At 39.0% G+C, this 24561-nt stretch overlaps 1 protein-coding gene across 6 annotated transcripts in view; it reads right to left on the bottom strand.

Annotated features, from left to right (window-relative positions):
• The window catches only part of FILIP1 (filamin A interacting protein 1), a 239292-nt gene that overhangs the window by 46456 nt on the left and 168275 nt on the right, over nt 1-24561 (bottom strand). For all 6 annotated transcript variants that reach the window (XM_032275485.1, XM_032275487.1, XM_032275484.1 and 3 more), the window contains exons 3-4: nt 20275-20448; nt 11711-11889 (exon numbers count right to left, since the gene is read on the bottom strand). In XM_032275485.1, the coding sequence (XP_032131376.1) occupies nt 11711-11889; nt 20275-20448 (353 nt within the window). The remainder of the gene's footprint in view (nt 1-11710; nt 11890-20274; nt 20449-24561) is intronic.

Genomic DNA, 24561 nt, shown 5'->3' with positions numbered 1-24561 from the left:
TGAGATAGGTACTTGATTATTCCCATTCTATTTAAGGGGAAGCCAAAAATCAGAGAGGTTAAATGACCTATCCAAGGTCATAGGCTGTAAGTGACAAACTCAGTAAATGAATTCAGAGTTATCGGTCTCCAAATGAAATGCAGGAAACTAAGAAAATAACTGTCTCTAGGTTAAAGATTTTATGAGGGTCTCACACCATGTAGCTAGAGTGACCTAGAAAAGAAATTGACTGCAGTTGAAGATGTAAAACTTAGTTCAGAAGATCCTCTGAAGGTCACAAGATATTTGTAAGCACAGTCATATGTACCTTGAAATGACTCAATACTGCATTATTTCTCCTCAGCACACATACAGATTATTCTACCAATGAAGTTGTACTATTTTCAGGCCTCACATTCATGTGTGCAGGAAATACAATTATCTTCATTTTTCTGTATCTTTTATAATTTCTATTTGGGGCACCATTCCACAGGTGACAGAAACTTCATTTTAGTTAATTCTGTGTAAGCTCACCCAAGCCTAGTTTCCTTTAGTAAATTCAGAGACTTCAGTCATGTCAGGATCTCCTGAGTTAATTCTGGGGCTTCAAGTCCTCATTTCTGGAGTTGCGACTAAGCTCTGGGACCATAAGGAAGGTGGGTGAGAGGTCATCTGCTCATCGTCATTCCACATGGGCATCCTCTGAGATGCACACCATGGTTTCAGATCTCAGTTGTCAATCTGTCCAAGTTGCTGATCCAAGTCAGTTACAGTTCCATGCTCTTGACCAGCCCTGCCCTGAGTTATTTCCATGGTCTTTCAAAGGCATAGGGAAAAATCTAAATATTCTTTTAGAGTTGCAGGAAACTGAGGCTATATCAAGCTTTCACAAACTAAACATATTGGATACCATTTTTACTCTTTTTCTCCTGAATTCCTGGAGGGAGAAAAACAAGTTTTACCACTTCCTTTGATAAAGACTAAATTGTGCCCCTCAAAATTCATATGTTGAAACCCTAATCCCCAATGTGACCTTATTTAGAGATAGAACTTTAAGGAGGTAATTCAGGTTAAATGAGGTCATAAGGGTAGAGTTCTAATCTGATAGGATTGAGTCTATAGTATTTTGTTATGGCAGACCAAGCAAGCTAAGATACTCTTGGACTCCACCTGGTAATTTCTTCAGTCTCATTTCTCCACACCAAGTTTATCTGGGCTTTATATTACTCTCCATGTTTGTCCCCCACTCACTCCCCCCTCAAAAAGCTCAGAACAGAGCCTCTTATTTTGGACTACCTCCTCCTACAGCATACACTTCTCTTGCTTCCTTGTTTCTATCCTCTCAGAGAAACATCTTATCTAAATAGGAAAGAAGAGGGGTGATAAACAAAAACTGGATCCAATTGATTACATATTCTTTCTAATGCTATACCTGGATCCTTGCTTCTGATCCTATACACCAGATATTGATTTCTGTTCTCTCCTTTACTTGTGTTAAATTTCTCTTGAGGCAGTGGTTACTCTTGGGTGACTACTCCAATGGGGATAGGTCACAAGGAAATAGAAAATACTACGTTAAAAGATCCAGTTACTATCATGCTATGGTACATTTTTATAACTGAGCATAGGCAAATGATAATGTGAAAGCTATAACAATTCTATTATTGTAACCCTTACTTTCTGAGGTTGTAAGAGCAGAGCCACCCAGGTTACTTAAGGTGATGGGAGTTCTTAGAAAGAATATCTCAAAAAGTGAATACAGAAAACTGTCTCCACAGTCAAATAGGCCCAGAGAGAACTGGAATATTGTTCATCATTGTTTAGCATACACCTGCAGTTCCAGTAACCCAACAGCCGTGCTTATGGACCAATGCTTGTCATTCCTTCAGAAATAGGCATCCATTGGCCAGGCACCATGGCTTACACCTGTAATCCGAGCAGTTTGGGAGACCAAGGTGGGCGGATCATGAAGTCAGGAGTTCAAGACCAGCCTGGCCTACATGGTGAACCCTATCTCTACTAAAAATACAAAAATTAGCTGGGCATGGTGGCGCGTGCTTGTAATCCCAGCTACTTGGGAGGCTGAGGCAGGAGAATTGTTTGAACCAGGACTTGGGAGGCAGAGGTTGCAGTAAGCTGAGATTGTGCCACTGCACTCCAACCAGGGCAACAGAGTGAGACTCCGTCTCAAAAACATAAATAAATAAAAAATAAGTAATAGGAATCCATTGTAACCCCAGCTATGATGCGGCTTTCTTTACTCTGAGAATGTCTGTGTTCTGGTGTGGTTTTTTGTTTGTCTGTTGTTTGGTTTTTGGCTTTGTTCTAGGCTAATGTCTTTCTTCTTTCTGTTTTGTATGCCTCATGAGGTACTCAATGGATTAGTTGATTACCGTCATACAGAACACACACCAGGCCACCTCATACAGCTCAGTCTCTCCAATGTCTAGGTCATCAAAGGTTGCAAACTAGCAACTTTAAAGAGAAAGTGGCCCAGAGATGGCTTTCTTCACCACACATTATTTTTATCAATTTGAGTCAACATTGAAAAACTGGAATATCTTACTAAAATCAGAGTTCTGTCATTTTCTGAAGGATAAGGCTTGACAACAATTAAAATGGGGTCAATTTTCCTGAGCTAAACATCAACTTTCCCAGGTAGTCAGAGAATGGCCTCTTTAGTTAAGCAGTTTCAACCACTCATGCCATGTATGCTGAAGAGCTGGGTCAGCTTCATTCCCTTACGGCCTGGCTGTGGAGGCACTTGAATTTCAGGCCTCTGATTTTTGTTGAGGACAGTTGTCAACTTCTCTAACTGGTTGTGACCAGCATTTACAGGGTCACATGACAAAAAGAATGACAGCAATGTGAAAGGAGCTGCCTCCATTTCTTTCAATAGAGGCCTTTCAGCAAATCAGGAACTTAAGAGTTTCAGGGACTATCAGGTAATTTCCTGAAAACTTTTTGAAAGAGATAAACTCTCCGGAAGTTGCAGTGAACTTTGATCACACCACTGTACTGCAGCCTGAGCACGATCCCAATTTGAAAAAATAAAAAATTTAAAAATGTTTTTAAAAAGATAAACTCTCTCTGACTCAACTAAGGGTGTTTCATGAGAGGGAAAAACAACAACAACAACAACAACTCTCTCAATGACTGGCTCACATCTAGAGAAACTCTGCCAACATGAACAACTCCCCTTACTGGGTTCTCACTATTTCTCATATTTAAACTCCAAATACTGTTCTCCATTGTCACTTTTCTTAGAACTTTTCTAGAATAAGGGATATCAAACATCAGGATTAAGGCATTCTTAATAGCTTGCTGAAATCATTTACAGTAAAGTGTATTTCTTGCCCATTTTCACTCAAGCCCTCCCTTTCAACACTTTTCTTCTTGTAGTCAGTTTTCTTTGATTATTACCTCATCCTTTTGTATAATTGATATAGGAGTTAAAAAGAAATTACTTAAGCAGATAGTGAGAGTACAGAAGACCTCAGCAAGGTTTTTCTTTTAATGAAAAGCAGCCCCCAAATCTTTTTTTTTTTTTTTAAACAAAGAGCCGCCTGTAAAATCGAACTGCAGACATAAGCAAGCTGGAAGCTTGCACAGGTGAATGCCAGCAGTTGTGCCCATAGGAATATACTACCTGGGACTAGGCATGTTCAAAATGGCAGTTCCATCTTCTTTTTGTCAGCCACATGTACAGTAACAAGCAGACAAGCTGGTGTGGCCAAGTGGAAAGTTCATTTGCATAATGAGTTCAGGTAGGGCAACAAGCCTTTTCCATGCGCTATGTAAACATCACACCTGGTCAAACCAATCTGTGAGCCCTATGTAAATCAGATACTGCCTCCTTAATCCTGCCTATAAAATCTGCTGTGGTCTGCCCTCTTTTCCTTTTTGGACATCTGTCTCTCACGAGAGAGAGACAGCTGCTCTCCTCTCTCCTTACTCCTGCCTATTAAACGTTCCACTCCTTAACCCACCCACATGTCCTTGTCCTTAATCCTCTTGGTGCAAGATGAGGAACCTCGGGTATTTACCCCAGACAGCAATGCCACTTCACAATGTCACTAGGGTTCTTTCTGGTCCAAGTTCTATTGCTGTGGTGGTGGTGGTGGTGGTTATAAAAGCCTAAATATATTGAATCTAATTAGCTAAAATTATCAGTTAAGCCAAGTTAAGCCCAAAATCCAGAAAATATCCTCATCATTTTTATCTGCAGTAAAGTGCAATCAGAACTGACATTTAGATTTAAATATAATCCAATAGGCTCTGGGATTATAAGGTATAGAGTCACCCAGGTAGTAGCACTACAAGATCCTGAATCATCACATATGACTTAACTGGGTTTTATGGTATATTTTAAATTTTTTTAATAAAGGAAAATGTATTTGAGAAATACCTTCTATACCAGTAAAAGTAAATTAATTCACGGCATAACCCTTGATTAATTAAAAATTTCTGTTAGTCAGATAACCCATTTTCCTAGGCATCCTTGTTAACATTATAATACTAAGACTAGAGTCTTTAATCAGAGGCCGTTAGCTCATTAACTTTGAGAATGAGAGTGCTATGAAGCTTGGGAAAAAACTCACATCCATCCAAGACCAAGCATTTTTGTATAAGTGGAATCTGGTAAAATGAACCTCAAGAACATTTTTAATAGACTCCTTCATATTTAATCCAGAGTGTGCCTGGTAGATGAGCAACATGCTCCTACTTCTACAGTGCTGATAGTAGATATGTTACTATCCTGGGTCTTTTAAAAGAAGTAACTCTTCGAATCCCAAGCTTTCCTACTCTGGGAAGCTACATTTTAAGTTACTTTGCCTGGTCCCTTCAAGTCAGATGTATCCTCACTTTCTTTATACCATCTCCCACCCACCTTATCACCCAAAACAGACACCCCAGCTATGCCCTACGGGTAACACCTCAGGGTCTCAGCCTCCTTTACTTCAATTACATTTTTCCAGTAGAAAGTGGAATTTGCATATTTTAATGGTAAAAGGAAATGGAAGGTGGAGTTTGATCCTGCATTACTTCAGAAACTATAGAACATACTCCAGCTGGGTCACTGGGCCCCTCAATTCTAATTCCTCTTCTTTCTTGAAAACTGTCTAAATTCCCAGTAATTTCCTTCACCAGTGGGATACTGATATTAGGCAGTATATCTTATGACCAAGTGAAGGTCTGTGAATCTGAATTCTAAACAGGGAACAGAATAGGTATGCAGTTCAAGTCACTGGCCAACTTTCCAAGTCACTTTTCTTCCTCTGTGCATTGAAGAAATAAGGCATTCATTTTTATCAGAAGGTAAGAAGCCAGGAGTGGGAAAAGTTATTTTTTTCTTACTGAAAAAAATCTCACTTCAAACGCTGATTCTGCCAATTAATTATTGGCAAGTGTCCTTGAGGGAAGGAATTTAACTTCTCTGCTTCCTCATCTGCTAAAAGGGGCTAATAATTATACATCTTATAGTTTTGTAAGGATTAAACAAGATGGTACATGTGTCTAGCTTATCGGGGGTCAATAAAAGTTACCTTTGCTTTTGAACAGCTTCTAGCAGAGTGCTAAGCACAAAGAAGAGTCAGTTGTTTTCTGCTGCTATATTCCACGTGTGGATTACTTTTTGCTTAAGACTTGAGCATTTACAAAGCATCAGCAATGTTTTTCTACAATGCTTTATTTAGATTCTCTGAGCTACCAGTGAGAAATGTCCATTTTGTTAACATGTTTTTGAGATATGGCCACTAATTCTAAGAAACTTAAGCATAATGTTTTAGGGAACCAGGTATGAATCTTTTTCTATAGAGTGGATCAAGAATATTTCCTAAGATCCCAGTCCAGTAGAGGAAGTTTTCGAAAACAGTAGATTCTGACTGGTCATTCTCCCCATTTTGGAAAATATAGTAGTGCAGACTGTCCTATCGTTCACCAGACAAATGCCCAACCCCTGTTCACATTGACTTAAAGGAAGAATACTAAAATGGGGCTTGAAAGCTTCCCTCCAACTCAAGCCCCTGCTCTTACAGTTTCTGCTTCACAGGTTAAGGGATTTCTCTTGAGATGCTGATTTTTACTTTAAAAAACCGAACTTACACTTGGAAGGCTTGCTGCAATATTATATGATGATGTAATTATTTATGTAGTCCCAGCTGAGCCTATAAAATCCAAAGACTTTAAAATCTGTATCTACAGTGATAGATCTAGACAGCACTCCTCCACATCATTCACACACACACACATACACACACACACACTTCCCTTACATATTTCTTTAAGTCCCAGACCACTTTTTGATGTAACTGTGTTCTATTTTGGCATTCTTGGAGCAGCCCTAGTGAAGCTTAAGATTAAAATCACAAGTCTTGCAGTTCAGGCAGAGGATAAAGTACAAACTCTGAAGGTGATCTCATGTGCCCAGAATTATGCCTTTAAAAGTCAAGTTGGCTTGAAACATGGACCAAATCAAATATAGCATTTAGACAAGGGAGCTTTCTTTACCCAGCCTGAGTAAATACAATAAAAAATATTTTTATCTTTATTATTAACAGTGCTAATTAAGCCAATGCATTTTTAAATGGTGTTTTCTCTATTTAATTTGGGACTATAACTATTTGTAAAAACAAATATGTAGTAAATGATGGTAACAAATTATGATCATGGGTTGTTGACTTAGAAGAAAGGAAGCCCAAAACAATATATTGTCCATTTTAGGTACTTAATTTGTGAAATTTTTATACAAGATGAATTTAGCAATTCCTGAAAAGTGAAAAATAAAAATTTATATAGTTTTTTTTTTTTTTTGAGACTGAGTTTTACTCTTGTTGCCCAGGCTAGAGCACAATGTCAGGATCTCGACTCACCGCAACCTCTGCCTTCCGGATTCAAGAAATTCTCCTACCTCAGCCTCCTGAGCAGCTCCTGTGCAGCAGATTACGGGCATGCGCCACCACACCTGGTTGATTTTTTGTATTTGTAGTAGAGATGGGGTTTCTCCATGTTTGTCAGGCTGATCTCGAACTCCTGACCTCAGGTGATTCTCCTGCCTCAGCCTCCCAAAGTGCTAGGATTACAGGCTTGAGCCACTGCACCCAGCAATTTACATAGTTTTTACATTTATAGGGTCTAGGTCAGTGGCAAAACAAGGGAGTTAATTTGGAGGAGGGCTTTATCAAGTGCCCCCATAAATATCATTAGCCTTCCATGATAACTACTCAAAATAGAATGCAAGCTAAGTAAAACACTGTGTATGTTATTCAGATTCAACTTCAAAACAAGTCCCAGGCCGCTCCTTCTGAGAGACCGCTATGCCAAAGCTTCTACCTTGACACTCTAGAGACACCACTGGTCCTAATATCTCTGTTCTTATATCTTCATGATAGCCGTCATCCTGCCTTTTAAAATTTTGTGCCATAGTTTGGATATAAGAGGGTGGGGTGGGGAACCTACACACAAAAAATGAAACAGAAACCATTTGCACAAAGTATTCACTTACACAAAAGTGCTAGAGTAGTGGCCTGCACTGTGTGATCTTGGTTGAGTTACATAATTGTTCTAGGACTCAATGTCTCCACCTGTAGAATGAGGTATTTGAAAGGGCTGATCTCAAACTCTTTTGCAATATTCAGAGCCTCAGATTCCTGGCTTCATCAAACATCTGAATCTGCATGGCTTATCGACAGCTACTACTGATCCTGTGTGCCTGGGTTCCTTTTTCCTATCTTTAACCATTTTTCTGGAAGAGGCGAGAAACCCCTACAGAGCAGGACAAATGTGGAGAATGCAACTGAGATGCTCCTGGTGCCAGGAGAGTCCCTGCTCTGCCCCAACCTGACCCCTCCACCACCAAATCAATAAGCCTCCTGGAATGGAGACAGTCTGCAGAGTCTCACCTCCTGCGGTGGTGATTACAGAAGCTGAGTGAGTGATTATAAGGAGAAAACCACTCAGGCTTATCTCAAGCTTCACTTTCTTCCCTTACTCATGTTCACAGTAGAAAGGGAAGTGTTTCCGAAGCAAAGTTCTTGGCTCTGCTTTTTGCTCACAGGGTCTTTTTGGGAGAAGGGGAAGGGAGTGCGAAACAAAAAGCAAACAAAGGATTTGGAACAGTCTATAGGACACAAGGACTCCCACTTGTTCTCAGAAATGCCGCTTCCTTATTAGCTGCAGTCCGGCTTCCCCCGCAGGTGCCGTGGCCGCGTCGCGCGCTTCGGCAGGGGCCTCCTGGACAGTCCCGGCTCTGGCAGAGCCCCAGGGATGCGGCGACCCGGCCAAGGTCCAGGGTCCACGATCCGCGCTGGGGAGGGGCTCCCCAGCGACTTGGCCCGAGGGAAAGAAAGCCTCGGGGTCAGCCTCCTGCCAGCTCTCATAAGTAGATCTAATTATGACCGCTTACTTCAAAAAGAGGATTTAACCCAAAGCAGATTTAGCAGGGCGGTTTCCAAAGAATAGCAGAAATCCCAGGCTTGACCTTTGAAAAATCCCAGACTTTGCTGCCCCGGGAACTCGGCAAGCAAGTCACGGTGGACGCCTCAGATAGCAGAGAAATTCAGAGACGCCAACTTAGGTTATCGGGTCCTACTGGGGATGTTTAATTTAGAATAAAGTATCAGAGAGTGCCCACGGTATGTATGCACTGGTGGTCAGTCAGAATGTTGAGCTGAGATAAAATGTTGACAGAAAAAGAAAATATTTAAGCACTAAAGTATAACTGATTCCATAAAAAATTATTTTAAAACATAAAGTGGTATGAAAATTAAGTAAGAGTCAAGGTCTCTTAGCGAATTCTTACCTAAAACGTGAAAATTTAGTAATGCAGCCCAGTGGTGCTGATGAAAGTATCAAAAGCATGTTAGGGTAATTTTTTTAAAGTTTTTTTTTTTAACTTTTAAAACTTTCTATATAGCATTTTGCTCAGGAGAGGCTGTTGTAATTATTTTAATAAAATTAAACGACTTCTACAAGAGGGAGGGGATTGAAATTGTTCATCTAGAGTTGACCAACATGAAGGTAGTAAATCAACACATCCTGCATAGGCTTAGTGGATAACAAATATAAAAGCATTCTGTGAACTATCATGCCCTCTAAGATGTTATTTTCAATTACTCTTACAGAACCAAAAATTAGGAAAACAAAAACAAAGAAAAATAAACATCCTGAATAAGTACGGTCACGCTGTCCACATACTTTTATTAAACCAATGACTCTGTAAGAGAACTTACGCTACCTCGGGCATTTAGCTTAGGTGGGAAACTGAAGAAAAGACAAATATCTGCTTCTAAATCAAATAATTTACAAGGTAATGAAAAATAATTCACACAGGTGCTCTTAGAATTACTTGATTTTCAATATTCTAAAAAGTCAATACAAGTTGCTACTTTTTTACCTGATCACATTCCAGCACAGGACACCTAACCAGGTGATTGTTGTAGATAGAGTCATGCGCCACATAACAACACTTCTGTCAACAAGGGATTGCATATATGACAGCAGTGTGCCTGGGCATCACAAGTTCACCTTCAGAGTTGTTGGTTCAATTAAAGTGTGTAGATGGAGTGAACATACTTATTCCAACTGTTTGTTTTTTGTTGTTGTTTTTTTTTGTTTGTTTTCTTAATTTTTGTGTTCTGTGAGAGTAACTGAAATAATAACACATGATAGAGAGTGTGATAGTTCACAGAGTACTTTTTTTCTTTTTAAGACTGAGTTTTGCTCTTGTTGCGCAGGCTAGAGTGCAATGGCTTCAGCTCACAGTAACCTCTTCCTCCCCGGTTCAATCCATTCTCCTGCTTCAGGCTGAGTAGCTGGGATTACAGGTGTGCACCACCATGCCCTGTTAATTTTTGTATTTTTAGTAGAAACAAGTTTCTCCACATTGGCCAGGCTGGTCTTGAACACCCCACCTCAGGTGATCCACCCACTTTGGCCTCCCAAAGTGCTGGGATTACAGGCATGAGCCACCACATCTGGGCACCACAGAGTACTTTTATGTTCATTACCATTAATATTCATTATACACTTAATATTTTATTTCATTTTCATAGGACTCTAAATAATGTGTTGACATGTGTCTAGTGCTTTATTACCTTAAAGGGTGAACAGTGAGTCTGGTATTCACTGCCATTTCCCCTTCCAATATCCCATAAGATTATAATACCATATTTTTACTGTACCTTTGATATGTTTAGATACACAAATACTTATGATTCTGTTATAGTTGCCTGCAGAATTCAGTAGAGTAACATGCTGTACAGGTTTGTAGTCTAAGAGTAACAGGCTGTGCTATATAGCCTAGGTGTGCAGTTGGCTATACCATCTAGGTTTGTGTAAGAGTACTCTATGATGTTCACACAATGATGCAATCACCTAATGATGGATTTCTCAGTATGTATCCCCTTCATTAAGTGACAAATGACTGTATATGTAATTTATACTGTCCTTAAAATCTTGTTTACAGTATCTGTAGCTTGAGGTTGGAAAAGTTCTTGGAGATTGAGGAAATGGGATTTATTCTCACTGGTTACTCCAGGATGTCAAATCAGTTAGTCTACGTGTTCAAACATGATGCTAGTTAACCTTAGCTTAACAGGAACTTAAAACAAATATTAGAAACCATAAGTCTGGGATATAGTACATAACAATTTAGCCATTGTTCACTTTTCCATTTCTCCTTCCCCAAGGGATGTACTGAATCCAATAATAAATAAACATTACCAATAATTTTTTTATAAAATGTGTAACCCAAACCTATTCTATTTTATGCTTTTATTTACTAATTATGATAGCTTCTTCTCATATATACACTAATCTGGTAAAAGTAGATCTCTAATAAAGCTGGGCTAGGTAAAGCTGTTCCCTAGTAGATCTCAATTTGCAAGCCCTAAACACAAAAGCAGACATACTTGGTTACTCAAAGCATGGGCATTCAATGTCATTGGTTTCAAAGTCTGTGGAATTCACAGACATAACCATTCGTCCTAGGAAGAAGGGAGATAATAAGTTAAAACGTACTGGAAAAATAACAGATGGTATAGAAGAGTGTACTACAAAACTTCTCAGTTTGGGGTCTCTGCTTCTGTTGTGGCAATCCCTGATCCTAGAAGACTAAATAAATACCTACAAGAATAAACATCAAGGCTCAATACACTCAAGTTTTCTATTGTTGTGGCTGTTTTATTTAACCTCAAGTTTTAAGAGTTATGCAGCCCTTAGGAAGTTAAGGAGGTAGTTCTGGTCATTAAGTTATTTATACACAGCCAAATACGAATATTTTCTATTCTGGTATTAAAAATGAATAGGATTCATTTATAATGGTTAAGTTTAAGAATTTGCCATCCTGAAAAAGCAGATTTCCACCCCAAGGATAAAACTAGATTATTTCAAATAGAAAGCAATCTGTAGACAGACTTCTCAAATGTAGGTGTTTCACTGATCAAGTTTAAATATAAAGTCTTTTGAGTTTCTTTCCAGCTTTATGGTTTCATGGCTTACATCCTTGTGGGAATGTGACACCCTACCTACATGCAACCCCCAAACATTCATGTAATAATCTCAGGTAAAATTCAGTATCATTTTCTGTGGTTACCACCCATTCAGAAACTGGCATTAGACCCTGGGCACCTGTCCACAGTGCCCCTGGATGAAAGACTGATCCCTGAAGAGAGGGGCAGACATGAAAGGGCTATGGGCATCCAGATGTGACCGGTGGTTGCGTGCACATTACCTCTCCCGCTCCTGCTCCAGCAGGTTGGTGAAGTCGTCACTCTTGTTCATGTAGTCAGTGTGTTTATGCTTCTCGTTCTCTAACTCGTACACTGTGCGCCTGTGACACTTCTCGGCCAGCAACAGCTGCTCTAGCATGCGCCGGTAGGTTTCTTTCTGTTTTTCCTCAAGTCTGTCCAGCTGAATAAGCAAACATGGGAAAGAGCTTAATATTTTATTGCATTTGCATAGGACTCTAAATAATTTGTCAACATGGATCTAGTGATGTATTACCTGAAAGGGAGAACAGAGTCTGGTATTCACCACCACTTGCCCTCATTGTATCATTTTCTTTATGCCAATTGGCTATATAAACCAACCATAACAATGCTGCAGTAACTTCTGGCTTTCTGGCTTTTTCGTAAACATATGTATGGTTCCTAAACTTTTGTCCTTTCTCGGAGAGTGGGATACACCACAATTTTATCCATTCTGCTGTTGATGACCATTTAGGTAGTTTCCAGCTTGGATCTATTACAAATAATGCTGTTCTGAAAACTCTCATACATATTCTTTAGTGAACACATAAGCATATGTGTCGGGTGTATACCTATGAGTGAAATATGGGTCATAGAATATGTGTATATGTAGCTTTATTAGATATTGCCAAGCAACTTTCCAAAGAGGCTGTACCCATTTACACTCCCACAACTAATGTTTAGGAGTTTTGATTGTTCTACATCTTTGTCAACATTTAATATTTTAAAAATTTGTAGCCATTTTGGTGGGTGTGTAGTGTTCTCTTATTGTGATTTTAATGCTCTCTTATCTGGTAAAATTAAAACTCTTTTTTATTTGTTTATTGGTCAACTGGGTTCCTAAACTTGCAGGAGAACAGCTCTTTCACGGTTTTAATGAGATAGCACAAAGCTCCATACTCAGAAAGAGGATAGCATCCTTCCTAATAGAAAAATTAAGATCTCAGCATGTACATGCATCAGACTTCTCCCCTGGAAAGTAATTTTCATCACAGTCTGTTTTTAAAGCTTGCAGCTATGTGCATTTCTAGGAAAAGTATATGTAGGATCCAAATTTTTCTTTTTTTTTCAAGGGATGCTAAATATAGAGAGGATTTCAGAACTTGTAGACAGTACATATCTCTTTTAAAAGAGTTCTTACCAAATATTATTACAAGGGCCTAGCGCAGTGGCTTATGCCTGTAATCCCAGCACTTTGGGAGGCTGAGGCGGGTAGATTACTTGAAGTTAGGAGTTCGAGACCAGCCTGACCAACATGGTGAAACTCTTTCTCTACTAAAAATACAAAAATGAGCCAGGTGTGGTGATGGACTTCTGTAATCCCAGCTACTTGGGAGGCTGAGGCTGAAAAATCGCTTGAACCCGGGAGGTGGAGCTTGCAGTAAGCCGAGATTTCGCCACTCTACTCCAGCCTGGGCAAGAAAGTGAGACTCCATCTCAAAAACCAAAAATAACAATCATATATGAAGAAAACCCACAAATATTGTTAGTGGGATTTTGTGCCTCCTTCTCTGGTCAGGTTACAAGATTTTTTTTTTTTTTTGAGATGGAATCTCATTCTGTTGCCCAGGTTAGAATGCAGTGGCACGACCTCAGTTCACTGCAATCTCCACCTCCAGGGTTCAAGTGATTCTCTTGCCACAGCCTCCTGAGTAGCTGGAATTACAGGTGCACGTCACCATGCCTGGCTAATTTTTATATTTTTAGTAGAGACAGGTTTTCATCACATTGGTCAGGCTGGTCTCAAACTCCTGACCTCAGGTGATCCACCTGCCTTGGTCTCCCAAAGTGCTGGGATTACAGGCGTGAGCCACTGCACTCAGCCTGGCCAGGTTATGTGATTTTAAAGAGATCGTTCCTTGATCACCTTTTTAGTCCCTGGTGCTAAGCACAGGCCCTGGAACAAAGTTGGTGCTCAGTAAGTATTTGTTAAATTGGACTAAATCTTACATTATTGATATTTCCCTATTCAACCCACTATCCTAGTCTCCCCTTTGAATTCTAGTTCAGGTTTCTGCAACTTTGGCACTGCTAAGGCCAGATAAATCTTTATTTCGGGGTGCTGTGAACTTAAGGATGTTTAGCAGCATCCCTGGCCTCTGACCACTAGATGCCAGTAAGCACCATCTCCTGTGTGATAATGAAACTATCCTGACATTGCCAAATGTTCCCTGGAAGGAAAAATCCACCACCACCTCAACTGAGAAGCATTGGTCTAGTTGAAACATATATTTAAAATCAGTTCTCAATCTCACAGCCAACTTCCTAAAGCCCTACAGGGTAGCTCCCTGGGGTCTCAGCAACAGAGCTATTCCTCTTTAGCCTTCTGTTTGCCCTTCAGTTACAAGGAGGACTTGAAGTTCTCTAAATGATTACATGATACGTTCATTGTGAGTGAATCATTTCTGGGGCCCAAAATAAAAGAGAGACTGTTCACATTATCTTCTTCCCAGATCTCCACTTCCTTTCTTTAGGAGCAGATGATCAGATAGAGACTGTTGGAGAAGCCCATGTTAATTGGTGGCTGATGATATCCGAGATCATCAGGAATTGCTAATTGTATTTTTACATGTTCTAATAAATTTTTTTAGTTTTTTTGTTTGTTTTTGAGACGGAGTTTTGCTCTTGTTGTTCAGGCTGGAGTGCAATGACACACTCTCGGCTCACTACAACCTCCACCTCCCGGGTTCAAGCAATTCTCCTAGCTCAGCCTCCCGAGTAGCTGGGATTACAGGTGTTTGCCACCACACCAGATAGTCTTTGTATTTTTAGTAGAGATGGGGTTTCACCATGTTGGCCAGGCTGGTCTTGAACTCTTCACCTCAAGTCATACGCCCACCTCAGCTTCCCAAAGTGCTGGGATTACAGGCATAAGCCACCGCACTTGGTCAGTTTTTGCAGTCTTAAAGGGACAGTCTATACGCGAGGTTTTCCCATTTTAATAGCTCCGTTCCCTATTACAAAATATCCTCCCCAAGAACCTTCCAAGTTTCCTCAAATGTGATTTTCAACATATTTTGAGAACGTGTCAAGCACTGCTGAAACATCATCATAAAAAATGTAGGAAAAACAACTTTTCCTGCTTTTTGAGCCCTTCTGCTTTATCATAAAATAGGACTCTCCATCCTTTGAAAAGTATTTGAAGATCAATCAGTATTTTCCCTGTTTCTTCAGGCCCTACCCAACTCCTTCCAAAGGAAGGAGGGGTGACTTATTTGAAAGTCTGTTTGAAATAGGAAACTGGATGTGTGCAGCCCAGACCTTTCATTTCTTATTTTTTACTCCACCTGTCATACAATGATACAGTGTGATCTCAAGGCTCAAAATCTTCTGCAGGATCTCTCAATCCATGTAAAGAATTTTGGAGAGGAAGGTGGTAACATTATCAATTGGAAAGGTGACTGAGAAATGTAAAGAGATAGTCATTACACGGACACCTGGAGAAAAAAAGAGCATATGGAAATATCAAGTGTTCTGGGGCTGCCTAGTCAGAGGGTAGACCTTAGCCTTGTTACATCTGTCCATGTGGATTTTTGAGACCAGCTGTGCAATAGCTACAGTTCTGGACTAAACCACTGGAGTAGGTGACTGAAGTCTTTGTGGGTAATGTTCACTTCACCAACACTAGCACAGCTTGACCACAACAGTAATTACATTATCAGGAAAGCAATCTGTTCATCTTTTAATGCGTAAGTTACTGAGGCATTGATGTATATTGTGAGTTTCTTAGGCAGAGCTGCTGATCCAGACTTTAGACTGCAGAGGCTGTAAATTCTTCTGCTATAAAGCATTAGTGTGTGAGATTTTCGCTGTTAATTTTAAGTTTTGGATGCAAGAGTAACATAGGTAGGAAGAGATCAGCTGTACCAGATGCTCTTTCTTGTTGTTTTGTTTGCAACTATATCAAGCTCCTAAGAGGGAACAGAGGTAGCCTATTTTCTTGGCTCTCTGTGGCTTGTCCAGAGACTCTGAAGACTACATCCCATAACTGTAGAGTCTGCAGATTCATTAATCATAGATAATATAGGTACACGTCTCTTGGTTTTCAGGATCCAAGCTATGGTTCAGTGTAGAGGAATGGCTTTTATTAAATGACTAGTGAAAGTAGAATGGGCACCTATTACTTTGGAAATATAGATTCTACTTGGACAAGGTGGAAGGAAAATTGAATGAGATAATCATAACACCAAAAGCCAAAAATTTACTGAGGAAAGAATGTACCTGGAAATCTTATTCAAATGAATAAAGTTAGTGGAGCAGTACAATAACTTGAAAAATTTCAGTATGTTTTAGATAAAAAAGGCATGATTCAAAAAGTGTTTTTAGCTCTGTTACCTGCAAAGGGCTAACTGGAGAAGTATTAAGAAATTCAGTAACAGAGATCTACTTAAAAGTAAATATGAGTTCTTAAAGACCAAACTAGATTTACACAAAGGGGAAATGCGTCTAAGTACTCTTAAAAATAGGGATTAAAAATGGAAGGTATTTCACACATTGTTGAATCAGAATGCATGCCCAGAGAACATAGAGACAGGAAAGCCCAGAGGACAGAGCAGTGTTGACTTTCCTCACAAAGAAGGTATTGGGATCCAGGAAGGGATTGAGGAGCACACCGTAAATGAGCATAGTCTTTCATGAGCTCACCTGGGGGCCCTTCCCTTAAAGACTACAAGATCCATTCAAAATGGTTATATAAAATATGAACAGATTTAAGAATAGAAACCTGGGAAGGTCAGGGTAAGATATCTGAAGCATTATTTGGTGACTTTCAGTGTCTCAGCTGTTATAGATGGATTGCCAATATTTATTTATTTATTTATGAGAAAGAGGATTGCTCTGTCACCCAAGCTGGAGTGCAGTAGTACAGTCGCGGCTCACACTGCAATCTCCGAGGCCTCCTAAGTTCAACCAATTCTCATGCCTCAGCCTCCCGAGTACCTGGGATTGCAGGCACCTGCCACCATGCCCAGCTAATTTTTGTATTTTAGTAGAGATAGGGTTTCACTATGTTGGTCAGTCTGGTCCGGAACTCCTGACCTCAAGTGATCTGCCCCCCTTGGCCTCCCAAAGTGCTGGGATTACAGGCGTGAGCCACTATGCCTGGCAGAATTGCCAATATTACTGGGGCCCTGAGTGAACTTACTCAAGAAACTTTGGGATGTGGTGTTTGAAGGAAATATTAGACAAAGAAAAGGGGATTTAGGCAGGAAAACATCAGGTAAGTCCAAACATGGATGTGGTGTAATGGAGAATGACCCTTTAATGAAGATTATCCAACTCAAGAACATAAAAATAGGTAAGATTTATGTTAAAGAATACTCTTGGCAGACTCAGAATTCCTTGATTCTCTCATTGAGGGAACACACATAATGTAGAATATGAAAGGGAATATTAGAAAAACAAATATCTGGGACCACTTGAAGAAAATGACTAAAATCCTGAAGCAACAACTCAGCTGAGTCTTCCTACACATAAAAAGTTGTGGCAGAAGAAAATATTTTTGTTGCCTTGAGTCAGACAAGTTACTCAAGGATTGAAAGTTCAAACATGAGGGGAGGCTAAGTTCTGAGGAAGAGTAAGGTCTGATCCCTTCTGGGCCCCAAATTACAAAGGCTTCAGAAGGGTCACCCTCTGAAGAGAGGCTTCCTAGGCCTGGGAACAGGGGCTGAAGAAAGAAAAAGATCAAAGAGGTCTTAAATACTCAGGTTGGAAAATTGAATACCTAAAATGAGACCTAGGCACTGAAGAGGTCACCACTGCAAATCCCTTGACTTTGCAAAAAGACAGGAATGTTTTGAATGCCACTCACTGAGGGCAAAGACAATACACACAGACAGGCTCCACCCAACCTCAGGCTTGCCGTTTCCGTAATTATTAAGCTGCTGATGACAACAGGCTCTGGTAACAACAGACTTACCAGAATCCTACTGCAGCTGAAGATTTTCTCTATCTGCCTTCCTTCCCTCAGACATGCCCTAAATCTCTGCTTCAGTCTCTGGTAGGAGTAATATGGACCTTCTTTATACCAAGTCCTAAGGTCAAGGAATATCATTTTGCTTGAGAAAAATGTATCTTAGTGCTAGAGACTCTGTTGTATTTTTTAAATTTATAAGTGTGAAGTTGTACTCTGATAATTAGATGTATCCTAATAATTATTTAGATTGTTCAGAAAAAAGTTGAATCTAGGAATTTCAGGATGTATTAATACAACTTTGAAAATGCCAGTGAGTCCAGGTTCTTTTACTAAAGGGGAAAACAAAAACAAACTCTACCTAGACAATCAGTTGAGATCCCACTGGCTAAGGCAAAGCAGAATATAAAATTAGGAAGGAAAGAAATCAAAACCTTAAATGTTTTTGGAATTTTGCATAAGAATTATGAATTTTGATACTCCAGACTTTCATTTACAAAGAAGGGCAGAGATATTCAATATTTGCTGTTTAATTTCTCCCCAGATATTTGGCAAGGGAAAAAGGTCCACTGTATTGGGTTCATTGCTTAACCTCTGGTGAGTTCTACTGGATACCCTTGCTGGTCCTAATATAGTATGGAAATAAGAATGAGCAGTGATTTGGAGATTAAGCATAACATGGCTTCTAGGAAACGAGAGCTAGACTACCTGCTTGTGATCCCAGGAGGCTAATGGAACAGGGATGTATTGTGGTTCCCGCCTCATGAATTTGAAAGCAGGATTCTGATCCTGGGTAACAAGAACTTTACTGTTAATTTCAAAGGGTTAACAGACCCCAAATCTGTAAGTGGTGGAAGAAAATCTTTTCTCCATCATTCTATTTCTCTATTTCATTTGAAGTCATCAAAATGGACTTCATTGTGGCAGTAGTAGAAAAAGTATTTTCTGCCCTCTCTCGCTGCCTTCTCACTCACTTCTCCCCAAAGGCGAAATGACTCTTCAGATTGTTAGGAGAAAGGAACGATGAAATACGCCCAGCTTAGCCAGTTCCAGAAAGACAACTCACAGGGTGAGTGTTTTCTGTTCTGATACTCTGTCCCTGAGTTAGGAATATTTGGATCAGGCCTACTTTCTAAAGGTAGGTCAGAAACTCCTCTCTCTGTGTTCAGCTTATAGAACTTGGTGGTTTGGAGGCAGTGATACTGGTAAGTGTGTAGGCTCTGCAGCCCCACCTCTCCCTTGGTGGTGAGGGTGAGGAATGTCATCCCAAGCTCTAGACTTGCAAGAAAAGAATTCAGAAGCCCAAATGAGACCATTTATCCAAGCTGAGTTCTCTAATCCAAGTTGTTATTATTATTATTAATATCATAAAAAACAAATACATGTTTTTGACCTCCATGTCTTTTACTCCTCAAATCTTCCCAAGTTTCAAACCAATTAAGGGTATGAGCAGTAATCATCCTTGAATCCCAGCAAATACTAATGACTAATACTTGTTGAGTACCTAGAATGTGCCAGAGACTATGTTAAGAGTTGTATAGGCATTGCTTCATTAAATCCTCACAGCAGTTCTATGAGGTGGACACTGTGGTTCCTCACATCCCACAGATAAGGAAACTGAGGCATAAAGAGCTTATATGATCTGTATATAGTCATACACAGCTAGCAGTGGTAGGTGTCAGATATGAAAGTAGATCCAGCCTGTTGACTGCATCCTATCATATAATCATCTCTTAATACTTTAGGAAAAGATGAGAATAGAGCTCCAGTTTATTCTTGCTGCAGAAATTAGAAAATTATGGGACCATCAATCTGTTGTGAATGCTGTCTAAAGCAGATCTTATCTCTGAGAGGTGTCAAACTGAGCTTTTCCAAAGGCTTGACATAAATTACATGTTAAATGTATAAAAAGTTGCTTCAGATTTTTAATTTCTGTTTTTTTTTCATTCATAATACTAATTTCACATCTGTAAATTTTTTTATATGAAGTCTGAAGGGTCAGTGGGGAAAACTGGTATCCTAATCTGGCTCAAGCTTCTACTACAATGTGGGAGTATTTTTAAAATGTGGTATCCTGAGTAATTGATAATAATAGTCATAGCTCTATCAGAATTCCTTTCATCTTAAAAAATGCCCTAAGCATTTCATTAGGATTTTGCCTCTATTACTGTATTTTAGCCACTCACATAAGACCATTTTAATTATGACAGAGTTCATGAAATTCCAAAAAGGTGTCTTTATAACCATATTAGTGATAAGATCAATTTAATTTTAGGTTACCAGTTTGGTAAGGATCCTGACAGCTCAGTGTTAAAACTGGTAAGTACTTCAAATTTTTACACATATCATTTCTTAGAGAAGTAAAATAATAATATACTGCCAGAGCATTTAACTATCAGAACCACATGGAAAAATATAATTCAGGCTTTGGAATGTTTAAGGAAAAGCCTCTACAATTCTTAACACTGAAGCTTATCCACTATAACCCTTGACTTACTTAATTACACTTTAATTCTATATTAGTGTATCATCAAAATTTTGCCTTTAAAAGGAAATGTTAAAGCATGTAAATGGAAGAATGTGAAGATATCTCCCTGAGGTTCACTTCCAGGGGACTTGTTGGTGTCATATTTTTACCTCTGAAATCGGTTTCTCATAGACATCTTCTCCTATGGATTTCTCCTGGGCAAGAATGGCATCTCGGTGCAGGACCCGCAGTACTTTCTCTGGCTCCGCAGACCCGTAATGAGCCTCCAGAACCTCAGGCTTGGTTTTCTCAGTCTTCAGCATGTGGATCACGTCTTCTCTGGCCTGTAATAGAAAGTCCAGCAGGATCAGACAATTGACAATTTAAATCATATACTGGGCTCAAAAAATCAACAGAGAGCTTATTGAATACATTCCCATCTTGTCAGGGCTATTGGCAAATTCACTGGGTATTCTGCTCTAATTTTTTTTTTTAACCAAAAGCAGATTGGCAAGCAGATACTCTGCTTCAGGTTGCTAGGAAGCAAGCAAGCAGAAAAAAGGGTTTGTGCTAATATTAACTACATAAAAATTGCTTTATCTAAGTAGCAATAATTTGGGACGGGGTTGGGGAGGGAGGCAAGCAGGGCTGGTCCTGGGACACTTAACCTGTTTCAGTGCACATGAGGTCAATGACAGTCTAAAATCTCCTAGTTTTCTATTGATGCTTTCAATGTAGTGTTTAAATCTGGTTTAAAATGAAACCCTGCTGCCTCCATTCTACTTGTAACTTCAAGTGTAATTAACAAATAGCCTTTATTGGTGATTTCCTGTTTCTCATTAGGTGATTCATTTTGTACAGAAACATATGGTTAAGAACTCACATGATGCTTGGCTGTCCTTTTAAAATCTAATGTATCTAATGTATTACAATAAAGATGAAATTTCACCTTTCTAACAGCAGATTGTCAGTCAGATGAGTCAGGTTGGTAGGTCGGAGTTTCTGTTTGTTTGTTTGTTTGTTTCTTAGCACAATGTATTGCTGAAGCTTTCAAGAAAACCACAATTGTAGGCTTTATATCATATTGTCTTTGGTTCCCATCACAAATGCAAATGCATCTGCATATGGTTTTTTTCATAATTGAAATATTACAATTATGTTTATTATAATTTTAGCGGATATACTTAGAGACACATTTATTTTTAAATGAGTATTTTACACACAGGAGCATGCCTTTCAGATAATTGTGAATATCACTGATGCCATCAAGTATGTACTAAATGACAAATAAGCCTCATTATTTACCATTCAACCTGTATGAAGGCCATTTCTGTATTTGAAGAAGTTTTCAAGAATGTCCTTCTTGAAAACTGGGTTCATATGGCAAAATCTCATCCTACAGCTTTCAAAAAGAATTAAATTTGCAATAGTTTTGTTTCTAAAAATTTGGGTTAAAACAAATTATGTAAGACTTGCCTGCTTTTCTCCTTTGCCCTTTCCTACAAGAATCTACCTGATACTAAATGATGAGGAGAGAAGCCTCCTGGAATGACTGATGGATTAAAAAAAAAAATTAAAAAAAGATTTTAAAAAATTTAAAAAAAGATTAAAAAACTTAAAAAGATTTTAAAAAATCAAAAAAAGATTTAAAAATCTACCTGATATTAGTCTACAGTGCATTCTTTTACCTTTAAATAAGTTTTTAAAAACTATCCCATAAATATGCATATTCAAAAAATTAGTGTACGGTATTTTTTAATTTCAACCATTTCAAGTTTCAATGGTGTCAAGAACTCTGCCACTTTTCATTTGAACTTTTTCTTTCCAATGGATGACAACTGCTGGATAAACGGCTACGTTGCCTGACTGCAGCCTAAAGTATTACTTCCTTCAATTCCAAAGACCAGTTCTTTATAACATCTTTTATTCTTGCTAGTTTCCTATTGGAAATTAATATAAGATTTAGCTTTCTCTCTCACCACATTTTAGTGAGCATCTACTAATGAAAAAGATCTGGTCCCTATTCTGAAGAAGCCAGAATATTAAACATGTATGTTTATGTTTTTAATTATAAGGACAGACCTCAGGATGTAGACAGCATGAACATACTCACCACATACTGCATTTTTAAGAGCCAAAATACGAAGTCGCTACATAATGCCTTCCTGAAAGTCAAAGTAGCAACTATTTATTACATGCTTTTCTTTATTCGCTTATACTTTCTTTTCTTTAGGACCTTTCTTTTTTTTATTTTTCCTTTTTTAAAATAATACTTTAAGTTCTGGGGTACATGTGCAGAACATGCATGTTTGTTACATAGGTATACACGTGCCATGGTGGTTTGCTGCACCCATTGACCCAACATCTACATCAGGTATTCCTCCTAATGCTATCCCTTCCCTATCTCCCCACTTTCTGACAGGCCTCAGTGTGTGATGTTCCCCTCCCTGTGTCCATGTGTTCTCATTGTTCAACTCTCACTTATGAGTGAGACCATCTGGTGCTTGGTTTTCTGTTCTTGTGTTAGTTTGCTCAGAATGATGGTTTCCAACTTCATCCATGTCCCTGAAAAGGACGTGAACTCATTCTTTTTTATGGCTACAGAGTAGTCCATGGTGTATATGTGCCACATTTTCTTTATCCAGTCTATCAATCATTGCTGGGCATTTGGGTTTGTTTTCAAGTCTTTGTTATTGTGAACAGTGCCACAATAAAAATACTTGTACATGTGTCTTTATAGTAGAATGATTTATAATCCTTTGGGTATATATCCAGTAATGGGATTGCTGGGTCAAATGGTATTTCTAGTTCTAGATACTTGAGGAATCACCACATTGTCCACAATGGTTGAATTAATTTACATTCCCACCAACAATGTAAAGGCATTCCTATTTCTCCATATCCTTTCCAGCATCTGCTGTTTCCTGACATTTTAATGATCACCACTCTAACTGGCGTGAGATGGTATCTCATTGCGGTTTTAATTCGCATTTCTCTAATGACCAGTGATGATGAGCTTTTTTTCACGTTTGTTGGCTGCATAAATGTCTTCTTTTGAGAAGTGTCTATTCATATTCTTTGCCCACTTTTTGATGAGGTTGTTTGTTTTTTCCTTGTATATTTGTTTAAGTTCTTCGTAGATTCTGGATATTAGCCCTTTGTCAGATGGATAGATTGCAAAAAGTTTCTCCCATTTTGTAGGTTACCTGTTTACTCTGATGATAGTTCTTTTTTTGTGTGCAGATGCTCTTTAGTTTAATTAGATCCCACTTGTCTATTTTGGCTTTTGGTGTTTTAGTCATGAAGTCTTTGTCTATGCCTATGTCCTGAATGGTATTGCCTAACACCTGCATATGTTTTGCACTGGTTAGTAGGAATGATCTTTCTAGTTATGATGGAGCTGACATTCGCTGAATGTAATTCCATATGAGGCCACTTGGAGCTGTTTTTCCAGTAATGGTAATGGGTAAGAAGTGCCCTGACTTCATTCCAACTTGTATTAAAGAAAAATCTGGCTGGGAACAAAGTTTCAGTCTGTGACAATGGAACAGAGATTTCTCCTATATTGATGCTAACTATGGGACTGAAATTATAAACCTGGTTCATTACGATTGTATTCTAAAGAAGAGAGCTAACTAGTCAACTATGAGTATTCAAGGTACAACCATTATAAAGTTTGTCTTTCCTGAGGTTTCTCACTTTCATTGCTTTTTCAGTCTCCAAATTAATCTAATTCCACATGGCTAAAGGCTAATTTATTACTGAGATGTCAATGAACCGGAATTTGCAGCTTTAAAATGTCTCTGCCACATATACATATGCTCACTTCAAGACAAAAATGGAAAATATGAATTTTGAAGAACCTGGTGGTTTAGAATGTTAGTGAGAATGCTGAAGTCAGAAAATAGTTTAATGTAAAGGCAATATGTCTCCACGCAGGTTGAAAGAAAAGAAGCACAGTTGCAGGGTCAAGTTAGCCTGTACACTGTGCTCATTAGAAAAAGGTGCCCACTTTATCCAGGAGATACAGCACTGAGTCAGAGCACAGCTTACCTAGTGAGTGAAGAGCATGCTGTATGTTAGCCCTGTTCATCCTCTCTGCCAGGCACTCTTTTACAAGGCATAACTCCCAATCTGTACTGAAGGAGCCTCAAGTTATGTAGATTGCTATTGGTCTTCAGGCAGGAAGTGTTCCTATTTTCATCTAACATAGGTGAATATATAAAGCATGTTCCAGAATAACGATTCACAGTGCTGACAGTGCTGAAGTCATTTGAGGAACTATGAAAAGTCCCAAGGCCCAAGCCATTCCAGACCAATTACATTCTAATCTTTTGGAGAAGGACCTACACATCAATACTTTTAAAGGCTCCCAGGTGATTCCAGAGTTGAGAGTACTGTGCCACACTAATAGATTAGGAGACATAGCAACCAAACTGAATACAAATCTTTGACAT

This window comes from Sapajus apella, unplaced genomic scaffold (genome assembly GCF_009761245.1).
Source record: "Sapajus apella isolate SASKATOON/1434 unplaced genomic scaffold, GSC_monkey_1.0 scaffold6, whole genome shotgun sequence".
NCBI lineage: Eukaryota > Metazoa > Chordata > Mammalia > Primates > Cebidae > Sapajus > Sapajus apella.
The sequence above is the reverse complement of the archived record's forward strand: the minus strand, read 5'-3'. Positions and strand labels throughout refer to the sequence as shown.